The following is a 17,187-nucleotide window of genomic DNA, read 5'->3' on the forward strand; positions in this document are numbered from 1 at the left end:
ATGGAAAAGAGCCACCGTGGTACAACAACTGAGTTAGAAAACTGCTGCGGAAGCAAAGGGAACTTCACAGCAAACATAAACATAGCCAAAGCCCTGCAGACAAACAAAAATTACGCGAAGCGAAATATAGTGTCAGGAGGACTATGCGAGAGGTGTTCAATGAATTCGAAAGTAAAGTTCTATGTACTGACTTGGCAGAAAATCCTAAGAAATTTTGGTCTTATGTCAAAGCGGTAGGTGGATCAAAACAAAATGTCCAGACACTCTGTGACCAAAACGGTACTGAAACAGAGGATGACAGACTAAAGGCCGAAATACTGAATGTCTTTTTCCAAAGCTATTTCACAGAGGAAGACTGCACTGTAGTTCCTTCTCTAGATTGTCGTACAGATGACAAAATGGTAGATATTGAAATAGACGACAGAGGGATAGAGAAACAATTAAAATCGCTCAAAAGAGGAAAGGCAGCTGGACCTGATGGGATACCATTTCGATTTACACAGAGTACGCGAAGGAACTTGCCCCCCCTTCTGGCAGCGGTGTACCGTAGGTCTCTAGAAGAGCGTAGCGTTCCAAAGGATTGGAAAAGGGCACAGGTCATCCCCGTTTTCAAGAAGGGACCTCGAACAGATGTGCAGAACTATAGACCTATATATCTAACGTCGATCAGTTGTAGAATTTTGGAACACGTATTATTTTCGAGAATAATGACTTTTCTGGAGACTAGAAATATACTCTGTAGGAATCAGCATGGGTTTCGAAAAAGACGGTCGTGTGAAACCCAGCTTACGCTATTCGCCCACGAGACTCAGAGGGCCATAGACACGAGTTCACAGGTAGATGCCGTGTTTCTTGACTTCCGCAAGGCGTTCGATACAGTTCCCCACAGTCGTTTAATGAACAAAGTAAGAGCATATGGACTATCAGACCAATTGTGTGATTGGATTCAAGAGTTCCTAGAAAACAGAACGCAGCATGTCATTCTCAATGGAGAGAAGTCATCCGAAGTAAGTGTGATTTCAGGTGTGCCGCAGGGGAGTGTCATAGGACGGTTGCTATTCACAATATACATAAATGACCTTGTGGATGACATCGGAAGATCACTGAGGCTTTTTGCGGATGATGCTGTGGTGTATCGAGAGGTTGTAACAATGGAAAATTGTACTGAAATGCAGGAGGATCTGCAGCGAATTGACGCATGGTGCAGGGAATGGCAATTGAATCTCAATGTAGACAAGTGTAATGTGTCGCGAATACATAGAAAGAAAGATCCTTTATCATTTAGCTACAATATAGCAGGTCAACAACTGTAAGCAGTTAATTCCATAAATTATCTGGGAGAAGGCATTAGGAGTGATTTAAAATGAAATGATCACATAAAATTAATCGTCGGTAAAGCAGACGCCAGACTGAGATTCATTGGAAGAATCCTAAGGAAACGCAATCCGAAAACAAAGGAAGTAGGTTACAGTACGCTCGTTCGCCCACTGCTTGAATACTGCTCAGCAGTGTGGGATCCGTACCAGATAGGGTTGATAGAAGAAATAGAGAAGATCCAACGGAGAGCAGCGCGCTTCGTTACAGGATCATTTAGTAATCGCGAAAGCGTTACGGAGATGATAGATAAACTCCAGTGGAAGACTCTGCAGGACAGACGCTCAGTAGCTCGGTACGGGCTTTTGTTAAAGTTTCGAGAACATACCTTCACCGAAGAGTCAAGCAGTATATAGCTCCCTCCTACGTATATCTCGCGAAGAGACCATGAGGATAAAATCAGAGAGATTAGAGCCCACACAGAAGCATACCGACAATACTTCTTTCCACGAACAATACGAGACTGGAATAGAAGGGAGAACCGACAGAGGTACTCAGGGTACCCTCCGCCACACACCGTCAGGTGGCTTGCGGAGTATGGATGTAGATGTAGATGTAGATGTAGACGACGGGCCGGCTCCCCAATTTAACCACGCCATCACCTCGGAGTAACCTTCTACACTATGTTTTGGAACAACAGTTTAGGTCGCGTTGGCTGTGTCTGCATCAGCTTGGAGCCCCCAATGATGCGTCACACGACCCACCCAAATTTTCTTTAATTAAATAAGCACTTCTATAAAAATTGTTGGTGTTTTAACACCTGAAACTTCCTGGTAGATTAAAACTGGGTACCAGTCGCGACTCGAAACTGGGACCTTTGTCTTTCGCAGACAAGTGCTCTACTGGATGAGCTATCCAAGCACGACTCACGGCCCGCCCTCAGAGCCTTACTTCCGCCAGTATGTCGCCTCCAGAGATGAGTTGTGCTCGGATAGCTCAGTCGGTAGACCACTTGCTCGCAAAAGGCAAAGGTCCCAGGTTCGAGTCCCAGTCGGCCACACGGTTTTAATCCCGCCACTGCAGAATGAAAACTGATTCGGGATTTTAACAAAAGGCTTGGCTGAAGAGTGGGAATCGTTTAGTAAGTGATTGAGTGATGGACTAATTGCAGACTGACCTCGAAGACGGAGTAGACGGGCGCGTCCTGGTACTCCCCGCGGCCGTGGATGTCGTTGGATGGCTCGCGGTCGTGCAGTTTGACGGCGTGGGAGCCGGAGAGGTCGGCCTGCAGCGCGCCCGCCACGCCTTGCACGAAGTTCACCTCCCAGTCCTCCATCTCGTCCGACACCACCACGCTGTGGATCTGCAAGCAAACAACACAAATGAACATAACGAACAGAGATCAGGCCCTGAATACCGAGCCTAGTCATCCTCGGGCTACGGCATCATTCTGGACGGTCACGTGGTCACCACGTTGTTCTCCATTTGTCTGACCCAGAAACTGACACGCCTCACGCAACGGCCCCCTCAGTTGTCCTCACGAGTCAGAGTGCAATTTAATTCAATTTTTACCTCAAATTTTAGACCTGTTGTCTCCAAATTCTGAACATGTAGGACATATTACCGAGAGAGGTGGTGCAGTGGTTGGCACATTGGACTCGCATTTGGGAGGATGGCGGTTCAAACCCGTGTCCAGCCACACAGATTTAGGTTTCTCGTGATTTCCCTAAATCCCCATCCTTGACATAATCCGAGCTAGTGCTCCGTCTCTAGTCTACATCTACGTCTACATCTACGTGATTACTCTGCTATTCACAATAAAGTGCCTGGCAGAGGGCTCAATGAACCACCTTCAAGCTGTCTCTCTACCGTTCCACTCTCGAAGGCTGGCTCTGAGCACTATGGGACTTAACTTCTGAGGTCATCAGTCCCCTAGAACTTAGAACTACTTAAACCTAACTAACCTAAGGACATCACACACATCCATGCCCGAGGCAGGATTCGAAGCTGCGACCGTAGGGGTCACGCGGTTCCAGACTGTAGCGCCTAGAACCGCACGGCCACTCCGGCCGGCACTCTCGAAGGGCACGTAGGAAAAACGAGCACTTAAATTTTTCTGTGCGAGCGTGATGATCATTTCTCCTTATGTAGGTGGGTGCCAACAGAATGTTTTCGTAATCGGGGGAGAAAACTGGTGATTGAAATTTCATGAGAAGACCCAGTCGCAACGAAAAACGCCTTTGTTTTAATGATTGCCACTCCACGTATCATGTCTGTGACACTATTTCCCCTATTTCGCGATAGTACAAAACGAGCTGCCCTTCTTTGTACTTTTTCGATGTCATCCGTCAGTCCCACCTGATGCGGATCCCACATTGCACAGCAATACTCCAGAATAGAGCGGACAAGCGTGGTGTAAGCAGTCTCTTTAGTAGACCTGTTGCACCTTCTAAGTGTTCTGCCAATGAATCGCAGTCTTTGGTTTGCTCTACCAACAATATTATCTATGAGATCGTTCCAATTTAGGTTATTTGTAATCCCTAAGTATTTAGTTGAATTTACAGTCTTCAGATTTGTGTTACTTATCGCGTAATTGAAATTTAGCTGATTTCTTTTAGTACTCATGTGATTTCACACTTTTCCTTATTTAGCGTCAACCTCAATGTTGACGGGACGTTAAACCCAATGTTCCTTCTTTCCTTCCATCGTACATATTCAACAATTATGGTGATTTCCAATGTTTTATATTATTTATAAAGTAATAAGCTATATTAACAATAACTATTGGTAATATTAATATAGAAATAAAACAGAATATTGAAAATAAGAAAAAAATAAAAATATAAAATAAACGGACTTAATTCAAGTTCCAAGTAACTTTCAGCGTATGTTACTAGGTATGTTACTGTAAGCCTCGGAATAAGTCGAGGTTTTACCGACTAACTACAACTAAACCTACTTCGACAGGTTTGTACTATTCTACATTGCCCACATTGGTATGTGCCTGCCTCGGCAATCCTCGAGTCTACACTTTCACATGATCATATTGTTCATGCCCCAACCAAAACAGCGCTGCCCTGTACCGTATCACGAGGCGTGCGAACTTCGCAGGCCATCAAAGATTATCGAATGCATCTGCGATGTTAATCCTGAGAGCGATTACATACTTCATTGTCGAATTTTTCTAAAATCTGAAGAGCTCTATTAACCGCATCATCTATAGATTTCCCTTTTCTGAATACATATTGACGTTGGATTACACTGAAGACCGTTCCTGATGTCGGGGTGCATCGTATTTGTGTTTCCCCACTAAGGAAAGGCCGCTACAGTCGCAGGTTCGAATCCTGCCTCGGGCATGGATGTTTGTGATGTCCTTAGGTTAGTTAGGTTTAACTAGTTCTAAGTTCTAGGGGACTAATGACCTCAGCAGTTGAGTCCCATAGTGCTCAGAGCCATTTGAACCCACTAAGGAAAACACCCTGGCAGGACCGGGAATTGAACCAACGATATTCGCAAGGCAGTGACACGTGCTGACCACTCAGCTATGGGAACGTTGTATGACGATAACACTCCATAAAAATTTATATTCAGATCTACTGACTACCCTGTAGACGTCTGTTAAAGCAGTTCTGGAGAGATTTTTCAACGTACTGGTGCCACTAAGGGATGATACTGTGCACGAAGCCAGTAATTGTAGGTAAGGCTGTGGTACTGGGCCACAGAGATGTCGTTAACACCTGTATACAACTGCAGGGTAATATTAGTATATTAGAGTTGGAAACGTCGTATGGAGCTTAGAAACTTCGTGAGACACACAAATGTTCATACAGAGGGATCCAGAAAAATGTAGACACTGGTAAACCTTCCGGGATGTAAGGTCGTGGTCCATAAAACTCTTCAGCTCCTAACGTTTCGTCCAGAGCTGCGCTGGACATCTTCAGAGGGGTGTTTCTCCTCCGGGGTGTAGCAGAATACGCTTTTCAGTCAGGAAATCATCAAGTGAAGTTTTCCGAAACAAAAATTTTATCTACGACGACGAACTATTACCCACGGCTTTGTAGAGAAGCAATTGAAATATATAAACATAGGGATAATTTTAATCGGAAAAAAGAGACCAAGAAACTTAGTGATATTTGGACAGTAGCACTATAGAATTGCTAGACAGTTTTATACGTGACGATATCACGATCAATAGTTAAGTTTTATCTCTGACAAAGATTATCTCTGCATATCACGTGTAACTCTGGCCACACCCCTCTGAAGATGTCCAGCGCAGCTCTGGACGAAACGAAACGAAGGAGCTGAAGAGTTTCATGGACCACGACCTTACATCCCGGCAGATTTACCAGAAGATATGTCATCCGGTCGTGAAAGCCTTCATACTATAATGTAGACACTCTTTGATAGTCAATATTATCGGAACAAAATGATATACCGCTACAATTATTGCACGGGGGAAGGTTATTTTGTGTGTTCAAAGTGAACCGCATTACCAGCCAACCAACGTCGATGCCGCTGAACTTTTGACCGAAATATGGCTGTCAGTGTTGTCGGTGTGATAGTCCCGCGCCTGCCGGTGTGGCCGAGCGGTTCTAGGCGCTTCAGTGGGGAACCGTGCGCCTGCTACGGTCGCAGGCTCGAATCCTGCCTCGGGCATGGATGTGTGTGATGTCCTTAGGTTAGTTAGGTTTAAGTAGCTCTAAGTTCTAGGGGACTGATGACCTCAGATGTTAAGTCCCATAGTGCACAGAGCCATTTGAAGCATTTGATAGTCGCGCAGGCGGGAAAGCCGCGCGGTCTGGGCGCCTTGCCATGGTTCGCGCGCCTCCCCCGTCGGAGGTTCGAGTCCTCCCTCGGGCATGGGTGTGTGTGTTGTCCTTAGCGTAAGTTAAAGTTAAATTAAGTAGTGTGTAGGCCTAGGGACCGATGACCTTAGCAGTTTGGTCCCATAGAACTTATCACCAACTTCCAATTAAAATAGTAGCGCAAGACGCCTCGAAGGTTTCTCGTAGCTCGTTCAGTGCAGCTGGCTTCTGCTGATGAACTTCATTTTCCTAGGTTCCCCGTAGGTAGAAGTCAAGAGGTGTAAGGTCTGGAGAGCGCGGTGGGTACTAAACAGCTCCTCCTCTACCTATCCATCGTCCAGGTAGATTTTCATCCAGTCAGGCTCTGACAGCTCTATGGTAGTGAGGCGGAGCACCATTTCACTGTAGGTAAAATCTTTCATTTCCAAACACCTCTCGGATGGCAGGTAAAATCGATGTTTGCTACATATGAAGATACACTTCATCAATTACTCTACCTTCAAAGAAGAATGGACCAATCAAATCGCGCGATGAAATATCACACGACACGTCAACACCCAGTAGATTAACTTATTCTCCACGTAAACGACAGGATTTTCAGTAGCCAATTACACGCATTTGTGGCGGTTTGCACTGCCGTTCAGTTTGAACTACTCCTTGCCAGACCAGATAAACCATCCCTGCAAACCGTTCATCCTCGCGAAGAATGCCTTCAAAGCACTCGCTGTACTGTAACCTTTGATCCGGGTCGTCCTCGTTCATAGCGTGCGACGTCCCTGGAATGAACACTTTCCACTTTGGAGCATTTAGAATTCGTCGCACGCTTGGTGGGCTTACCACGCTTTCACGTGTACCTTGCTTCACTGTTGCAACACAACAGTGCTGGAAGCTGGATTTGTTAATGTTTTTCGGCGGCCAGACATTTCCTTGCGCACATCCTGAACAGTACCGTCACCTTCAAATTTATCCCGAATACGATAAATTGTTATACGTGTTAGTGGCTGAGTTCCGTACAAAAATGTTCAAATGTGTGTGAAATCTTATGGGACTTAACTGCAAAGGTCATCAGTCCCTAAGCTTACACACTACTTAACCTAAATTATCCTAAGGACAAACAGACACACACCCATGCCCGAGGGAGGACTCGAACCTCCGCCGGGACCAGCCGCTCAGCCCATGACTGCAGCGCCTTAGACCGCTCGGCTAATCCCCCGCGGCTGAGTTCCGTACACATTACACCATTGCCGTTGTAGCTTCATCATACTTTCGTACTTCCAGTACCATTTCAATGCGGTCTTGTGTTACTTAAACGACAATCTTACTTCATTCCACGCTGCGCTGTCGTCTGCTGGGAAACGCGGATCAAGATCTGTTGAGAAAACATTGGACTACGCTACCACATAAAACTGTGACGATATGTCATTTTGTTCCAAAGATATTAACTATCAAAGAGTGTCTACATTTTCCTGTACCCCTCTGTATTTTGAAGGTTGGGCAGAAAGATGAGGAATCGCTGGAATAAAGAAGAAAACTACGTATGTCATTTTTTATGAAACTCGAGAAAACGCTTTTTTAATGTTTGAATTTGATTGTATCTATATAAAAGAAAGTACAATATATTTTATTTCATAAATTAAACATCTTGGTTGCATGGAATATGGAAATAGTTATTTGCATCCGGAGTGTTACGAAAATGAAGTAATTTCGGAAAATGCAGTCAAATGTCACTCCGTAAGAGGAAGGGGACAGGCAAATCAAGGGAAACAGGCACAATAATTCCATAATAATCACGACGAAATGAATTTCTGGTCATGATAAAACAGCAATAGTACTGATACCACGTACATTTAGCTTTGGGACAGCTGACTGAAGAACTTCACAGAACTAGGACGGAAAAACCTAATCAAGCTTTTTAAAAGTTTATATTTTAACATGGAAATTGGTTGGAAATCTAGAATGAAGAATGGAATTGTTCGAGGTACAACGAACAGGAGATAACTGCAAAGCTATATAAGTAGGGAATTCTGAAGTAAAAGATACCATTATAAGCACGTACGGACAGTTCAAACAGCCTATCCATTCACTGACATTGTCATAGGGTCCTTATGATGCCATTTTGCATACCTCCGTGATAATCCGACTGATATTCTATCATGTGGCAGTGGCTGAATTCAGATGATATTATTTCAGCAGGTTGAGTTTGAAAGGGTATTTTGTAGTGTACCAATAATTTGAGTCGGTGTTTTCCATCTTTTGATTGACACTGGCCACAGTGAAAAGAGAGGGCTTACTTCTGGATACTTCTATCATTTCCTTGAAATCTTTGGTGTTCCCATGGCCACATGCAGCGAGTGTAATTTTGATCTTGTTCGGGTCATAATTTTATTGTCAGTTACATAATGAATGACAAGTCATGAAAGCGGACAACAGCCGAGATGTGTGCTGATCACATGCCCCTCCACATCCGCATCGGTGACGCCTATGGGCTGAGGATGCGGTCGGCCGATACCGTTGGTCTTTCAGAGTCCTGTTCGAATTGAATAATAATGAATGACCCGAGAGACGGTGAAGTTTTTATTTTGACCAGCAGCAGAATCACAAAATACACAGGATGTCCCTCGAGGATTGGTCAATATTCAGGGATTTCACAAGAAAAGACGCTGATTCGAAGCAAAAATGCCGAATGAACATGGGCTACAACGTGAATACCTTAAGAGCTATGTCCAATTATTCATCTTCGCCAGTGAGAAACACATCTCTTCTACTGAACAAGTGTTCATAGCTCTTAAGATATGCATTTTAGAGCCCATGTTTACTAGACCATTTTTTCTTCTTTGATCCATATTATTTCCTCCGAAAATATAGAAAGCAAAGTGCTTGCAGTAGAAGTGACTTCTTTCATAGCATAGAAGACGAAGAAGTGCTCATAGCTCTTCTAATTATGCATTTTAAAGATCATATTTAATAGACATTTTACTTCGAATGAGCGTTCATGTCATATCCCTGAATATTGACTATTTATCCGGGGACATCCTTTAAAGAATTCTTCAATGTCCTCATCCAAGGTATCACTGATGAAGTGACAAAGGAATGATATGAATTCATTTCCGACCTTTTTTCACAGTGCAGTCAGCATAAACACAGAAATGGATTCCCCTGTTGCAAGAACATCGGTATCGAACGAACACATCGAGAGCTGCCACTTGATGTAACAGTCATTGCTTGCTATATTTGGCAGCGATATAATTTTTTCGAAGTCTATGCAGATATTCAGTTGGGAGAGATTGCTTCAGAATTCTGTTTGCTCTACCCTTCCGTGGCCAGAGGAGTCACAGCTGACTATCCTGCCTCTTTTCCCTGAAAAATTTGCCCACCTGGTACTTTACCACTACAGCAGAACTTTTAATGCTATTATCTCTGGATTCACTTAGTCAATTTTTTTTTTTCAGTTTTAGCCTCCCATCAGATGCGTATGCTCAGCCTGAATCGAGCTGTAGCAATAACTCAGTTACGAACAAAACGTGAATTAACTGGTTTTTTTTCCCTTGACCCTTCAAATTATTTTAAATAAAAAAGTTAAGGGGAAGTAATCAACAATATTTGACTAGGCGTAAAAGGGTGTGGCGACGTAATGTTGCTAACCTAGAGTTCTCCACCAATGTCGTACTCTACTTATTTTACTCTGGCCGAGCGGTTCTAGGCGCTACAGTCTGGAGCCGCGCGACGGCTACGGTCGCAGTTTCGAATCCTGCCTCGGGCATGGATGTGTGTGATGTCCTTAGGTTAGTTAGGTTTAAGTAGTTCTAAGTTCTAGGGGACTGATGACCTCAGAAGTTAAGTCCCATAGTGCTCAGAGCCATTTGAACCATTTTTTACTTTACTTTTTCTTTCTCTGAAGGGCTGTTACTATTATTTTCCAAATGAGTTTATTAGATCAGTTCCAACTATATATTCTGAAGAGACCAGAAAAATTTTATGCACTTGATACGGCATGAACCAAACATGTATGAATTTATTTTGGTTCAGGTGGCACGAGGTGTTACCTACCGTAATATCAAAAAATGGCTCTAAGCACTATGGGACTTAACATCTGAGGTCATCAGTTCCCTAGACTTAGAACTTCTTAAACCTAATTATCCTAACGACATCACACACATCCATGCCCGAGGCAGGACTCGAACCTGCGACCGTAGCAGCAGCGGGGTTCCGGACTGAAGCGCCGTAATATCAATAGCAAAGTTTTCTCTCTATTAGGGAGCAACGCTTCAGGTTTAGATTAATCTTTGCTGGGTCTAAATAAGTGATACTCTTATTTATTTCGTACTTCACTGTGAACTTGATTTTGTACTTCTGCTATTTTATAAATTTAGTAACTTGCGACATCAAACTCTACTGTGGTACCATCAACATACCTTAAGCGACAACTGTCTTCTGTTGTTACAGTAGGAAGAAAAGGCTATCAGGGTTTAACAGCCTGCCAGCGAGTTGTTGATAAGAGATGGAAAAAATGGTTCAAATGGCTCTGAGCACTATGGGACTTAACTACTGTGGTCATCAGTCCCCTAGAACTTAGAACTACTTAAACCTAACTAACCTAACGACATCATACACATCCATGCCCGAGGCAAGATTCGAACCTGCGACCGGAGCGGTCGCGCGGCTCCAGACTGTAGCGCCTAGAACCGCTCGGCCACTCTGGCCGGCGATAAGAGATGGAGCAGAGGCTCCTATTTAAGTAATATAGTTAAACGATGGCAAACCTAAACCTGGATGAACAGATCGTTATATCACACCGTTCCTTCTGAATGCGAGTCCAGGACCTTAGCAACTGCACCATCCAACTCGATTGTTATCATACACTGCTGGCCACCGTAAATGCAACACCAAGAAAGACAAGAGGTAGCACAACAAAATTTATTTTGTAGATAACATGTTGACCAAGTATCAAATGATTACGTTTACAGACGTCTGTGACATGTGGTTCCTGCCAGAATCAGTACCCAGAGTAGCCGCCATTGTTGGAGATCACCGCTGCCACACGTCTCGGCATTGAGTCAAAGAGACGTTGGATGTGTTTATGGGGTACAGCAGCCCAAGCAGCTTCCACACGTTGCCAAAGATCATCTGGTGTGGCAGCTGGGGATGTAATCTGGGTCACTCGTTGAGCAATCATGGACCACATGTTTTCTATCGGCGAAAGATCCGGAGAGCGAGCCGGCCAGGGAAGCAATTCAATCTGGTTATTGACGAAGGACCGTTGGACAATGCGTGCCACGTGTGGTCGCGCATTATCCTGTTGAAATATGGCTGTGGCCGAGCCCTGAAGGTAAGGAAGGACAACTGGCTCCAGCACCTCGGATATGTAGCGCCGGCTATTTAAAGTACCGGCAATGCGTACTAGAGGCGTGCGAGAGTAATATCCAATACCGCCCCATACCATAATACCCGGTGCAAGACCAGTGTGGCGGTGCATAATGCATCTGTCCAGCATCCTCTCTCCACGGTGTCTCCACACTCGAATCCGACCATCGTGGTGCTGCAGACAGAAGCGTGCCTCGTCAGTAAAGACAACGTCATTCCATTCTGCCGTCCACATCCGTCTGTCATCACACCATTGGCGACGGAGACGTCTGTGGTTCTGCGTCAATGGTAGACGAAGCAATGGACGTCTTGCGGACAGACCACTCTGCTGTAAACGGCGTCGAATGGTACGCGCAGATACTGGATGATGCGTTTCAGACGCAATGTGCTGTGCTATGGTTCGGGATGTCAGTGAGCGATCCGTCACTGCCATGCGCACAATTTGCCTATCAGCACGTGCAGTGGTGCACCGAAGTGAATGCGATCGACCACGTCGGTCCGTCGTACCCTCCTGCATCCAACGGTCACATATCCGCATTACAGTTGTTTGGTTTCGTCCAACACGACTAGCGATTTCTCTGTATGATAATCCACAATCTCGGTAAGCCACTATCCTTCCTCTGTAGAACTCGGATACTTGATTAAAAGATGTTCGCTGTATTCTACGAGGCATAACTGATCGTCTTGTGAAACAACCACAAGGTAAACACACGTGCCGAACGTACATTCGTCGAAATCACCAAGCCTTAAATGGCGCTATGAGGTGGCGCCACAGGCGCGCGTGATGTGCGTCTGCGCTGAAATTCTAATCAGTTGCATATCTCATCGCTGCAAACTCATGGTGTAAATTTCACTTGATTCGGATGCTTCCTTCAGGGTGTTGCATTTACGGTGACCAGCAGTGAATAAGAATCTGCTTTGTAAATAGTCAATAAGTTGGCAAACAGGTCAGTTACGCCTTTAGCTATATTCCACAAACGAGTGAAAACCTTACAACCACCTGCTTAATAACTTGTTGGTCCATCTTTGGGTGAGGTAACGGGCGAGTTGTGGCGCCCTTAAAATATTCTAAGTTCGGAGTTGGCGTGGCCGCGCTGGGGCCTCTCGGCGTGCCGCGGCTCGTCTTCGGCCGCGTGGTGCCGAACGTCAGCCAGGGTCCAGGCCGGCCACATGGCTGCCAATTCCTTGGTGACGCTGTGTCGATGAAGGAGACATCTCGAGAGTGCCAAACCTTAATGGCAGACATTTCACAGTTCGTATAGAAATTAATAGTAGCCAGAGTTCTTGACTATTTATCCGGGGACACCCTTTAAAGAATTCTTCAATGTCCCCATCCAAGGCATCACTGATGAAGTGACAAAGGAATGATATGAATTCATTTCCGACCTTTTTTCACAGTGCAGTCAGCACAGAAACATGTACATTACTATTATTCGCACGACGATTCTGATGGAGTAATCAGATTTCCAGTATCTTTATTAGTTTAAAGTTTAGTATCTGACGATAAATTATACAAGTAACACCCAGCAATGTATTTCCAAAATCTAAACGGTTCATCCGAGTTTGTCGATCGACGTGTCTTTGGAAAGCTGTTAGTGCAAACATAAATTGGTATAAATTACAGACGTGTAACTTGAATAGTACATGAGTTATTGGAGGTCAAAGTGGTCTATTACTGTCGATCGCGTCAGGCCATAAGTACTCCACAGTTACACGAAAAAACGGTAGCAACAACCTTATACATATATTTATTCATCTATGTCTTTGTTTACATCCGATATATACCATTCATGAAGAAATTGGTCAATTATTTACTGTGTTTTAGAAAGCACAGAGACATGAGGCCACTGGCTTACCGCTGTTGTATTCCTTTGATATATGTTTATTAAATTTGTTTATGTATTTAATAATGTGTGTTAGGGCGTGTTTATGGTCCATCGGTAGGAATATTTATTTAATTTAAAGTAATTTAAATGTAAATACAGTATTTCTAATGTGTTTTAAAATGTTTGTGAGCGTGCTTTTTCTTAGAGACATGACGGGAGAGATATCTCCAATCACAGCGCTCGTTACTAACAAGGGAACCTCCGCATCGCATCCCCCTCAGATTTGGTTATAAGTTGGCACAGTGGAAAGGCCTTGAAAAACTGAACACAGATCAATCTAGAAAACAGGAAGAAGTTGTGTGGAACTAAGAAAAAAATAAGCAAAATATACAAACTGAGTAGTCCATGCGCAAGATAGGCCAAATCTAGGATAATATGAGTACACGAGCGCCGTGGTCCCGTGGTTAGAGGGAGCAACTGCGGAATGTGGGCTCCTTGGTTCAAGTCTTCCCTTGAGTGGAAATTTTACTTTCTTTATTTTCGCAAAGTTATGATCTGTCCGTTCGTTCCCTGACGTCTCTGTTCACTGTAATAAGCTTAGTGTCTGTGGTTTGCGACCGCACCGCAAAACCGTCCGATTAGTAGACTAAAGGACGTGCCTCTCCAATGGAAACCGAAAACATTTGACTGCAAGGTCATAGGTCAACCGATTCCTCCACAGGAAAACACGTCTGATATATTCTATACGACACTGGTGATGGCATGTGCGTCACATGACAGGAATATGTTCTCGACCCACCTAACTTGTACACTTGGCGAATGGGTAAAAAGATTCTTCTATCTTGCCAGATTTAGGTTTCCTTGTGGATGTGATAATCACTCCCAAAAAAGTAATGAAAACATAAGACTTTGTCACATAAACTGAAAAAAAGTAAACATTTCCCTCGAGGGAAGACTTAAACCAAGGACCTCTCGTTCCGCAGCTGCTCACGCTGACCCCGATACGACGGCGCTCCTTCGTTCTCATACTCCTTGGTGTTGCCTATCTTACACATGGACTATTCAGTTTGTATATTTTGCTTATTTTTTTCATAGTTCCATACAACTTCTTCCTGTTTTCTAGATTGATCTGTGTTCAGTTTTTCAAGGCCTATCCACTGTGCCAACTTATAAGTAAATCTGAGGGGGGTGCGATGGGGAGGTTCCCTTGTAAGGGAGGCGACTACCCAAGTGAATGGGTGGGGGTGGGGGGGGGGGGGAGTTCTGAACAGGGCAGCGCGAGGGACAGTCGCGGTAAAGACTTGGAGAGTGGTAGCGGGAGATAGAAATATTTCGTAGTGCCGACTTGTACACTTGTGAGATTTCCGTGGCTTCTGCAGTGAAGACGTAGTATGCGTTTAGAAGTGAATATCTTGCGAGCTATGTTGTTCTTCATAACTAATTACGTGAAGTAGGAATCTATTGTTTCCCTGTTATTCAACTTATATTTTATTTAATTGCTGGACCATCGACACCAATAAGTGTTTTGCAGTAATAAACAACATTCTAAAAGGTACTTCTGCTATCGTACTCATCATTTAAAGTCGTTAAGATAGTACCTGCAGATTTTATTTAATTGGACTCTTTCATTTATAAATTACTATGTTGAATTAAAAATTCAACAATTCAAATCAGATTTCGACAATTCAAATCATGTGTCTATTCATATTGTATACTGTAGACTCAGCAGTATTTGACTTGTAATGCGGGAACTACGTATCCCAGCCCCTGGACAACGAAACCAGCCAAAACTTTTAATATTTCAACTCAAGAGTCAGAGGGTACGTAGTTGAGGGTCACCATTTCATTCTTCATTTTAAAGCCCGCATTTGGAACGCAATACATCACCGACTCTGCGCACCATGGATTCGACAGTTTGTTGATAGGTTTGTTGAAGTATGTCGCACCAGATGTCCACGCACAAGTCATGTGATTTCCTCAAATAGCGATCCGGTGATTTGTGTACGCGGTGATAGAGCCTGATGGTGACCCAAGTGGGTACTATTGGAGTCACACCGAGCGAATTTCGTGGCCAAGACATCAACGTGAGTACACTATCATGCTCCTCAAACCACTGTAGCACGGTTCTGGCTTTGAGACACGGACAATTATCCAGATGGAAGATAACAGCTCCGGCGGGGAAGATATGAAGCATGAAGGGGTGCTGGTGGTACACAACTGCCAACATGTCTTCGATTAGTACCACAGGTCCCATGCGAGGGCAGCAGAATGCCTCCCATAACACAATACGAGGTGCATTCAAGTTCTAAGGCCTCCGATTTTTTTTTCTAATTAACTACTCACCCGAAATCGATGAAACTGGCGTTACTTCTCGACGTAATCGCCCTGCAGACGTACACATTTTTAACAACGCTGACGCCATGATTCCATGGCAGCGGCGAAGGCTTCTTTAGGAGTCTGTTTTGACCACTGGAAAATCGCTGAGGCAATAGCAACACGGCTGGTGAATGTGCGGCCACGGAGAGTGTCTTTCAAAAATGGCTCTGAGCACTATGGGACTCAACATCTTAGGTCATAAGTCCCCTAGAACTTAGAACTACTTAAACCTAACCAACCTAAGGACATCACACACACCCATGCCCGAGGCAGGACTCGAACCTGCGAGCGTAGCAGTCCCGCGGTTCCGGACTGCAGCGCCAGAACCGCTAGACCACCGCGGCCGGCAGAGTGTCTTTCATTGTTGGAAAAAGCCAAAAGTCACTAGGAGCCAGGTCAGGTGAGTAGGGGGCATAAGGAATCACTTCAAAGTTGTTATCACGAAGAAACTGTTGCGTAACTTTAGCTCGATGTGCGGGTGTGTAGTCTTGGTGAAACAGCACACGCGCAGCCCTCCCCGGACGTTTCTGTTGCAGTGCAGGAAGGAATTTGTTCTTCAAAACATTTTCGTAGGATGCACCTGTTACCGTAGTGCTCTTTGGAACGCAATGGATAAGGATTACGCCCTGGCTGTCCCAGAACATGGACACCATCATTTTTTCAGCACTGGCGGTTACCCGAAATTTTTTTGGTGGCGGTGAATCTGTGTGCTTCCATTGAGCTGACTGGCGCTTTGTTTCTGGATTGAAAAATGGCATCCACGTCTCATCCATTGTCACAACCGACGAAAAGAAAGTCCCATTCATGCTGTCGTTGCGCGTCAACATTGCTCGGCAACATGCCACACGGACAGTCGTGTGGTCGTCCGTCAGCATTCGTGGCACCCACCTGGATGACACTTTTCGCATTTTCAGGTCGTCATGCGGGATTGTGTGCACAGAACCCACAGAAATGCCAACTCCGGAGGCGATCTGTTCAACAGTCATTCGGCGATCCCCCAAAACAATTCTCTCCACATTCTCGATCATGTCGTCAGACCGGCTTGTGCGAGCCCGAGGTTGTTTAGGTTTGTTGTCACACGATGTTCTGCCTTCATTAAACTGTCGCACCCACGAACGCACTTTCGACACATCCATAACTCCATCACCACATGTCTCCTTCAACTGTCGATGAATTTCAATTGGTTTCACGCCACGCAAATTCAGAAAACGAATGACTGCACGCTGTTCAAGTAAGGAAAACGTCGCCATTTTAAGTATTTAAATCAGTTCTCATTCTCGCCGCTGGGGATAAAATTCCATCTGCCGTACGGTGCTGCCATCTCTGGGACGTATTGACAATGAACGCGGCCTCATTTTAAAACAATGCGCATGTTTCTCTTTCTTTCCAGTCAGAAGAAAAAAAATCGTAGGCCTTAGAACTTGAATGCACTTCGTACTGCTCCCATCAGCGTCCTTGGCGCGGTACACATTTTGAACCGCCGTTCGAGTGGATGACGGCTTTTG

At 44.6% G+C, this 17,187-nt stretch overlaps 1 protein-coding gene across 1 annotated transcript in view; it reads right to left on the reverse strand.

Moving 5' to 3' along the window:
- LOC126184436 (vitellogenin-like) overlaps positions 1-17,187 on the reverse strand; it is a 273,799-nt gene that overhangs the window by 200,815 nt on the left and 55,797 nt on the right. Inside the window, exon 3 of the mRNA XM_049926828.1 lies at positions 2,492-2,677. Within this exon, the coding sequence (XP_049782785.1) occupies positions 2,492-2,677 (186 nt within the window). The remainder of the gene's footprint in view (positions 1-2,491; positions 2,678-17,187) is intronic.

This window comes from Schistocerca cancellata, chromosome 4 (genome assembly GCF_023864275.1).
Source record: "Schistocerca cancellata isolate TAMUIC-IGC-003103 chromosome 4, iqSchCanc2.1, whole genome shotgun sequence".
Taxonomy (NCBI): domain Eukaryota; kingdom Metazoa; phylum Arthropoda; class Insecta; order Orthoptera; family Acrididae; genus Schistocerca; species Schistocerca cancellata.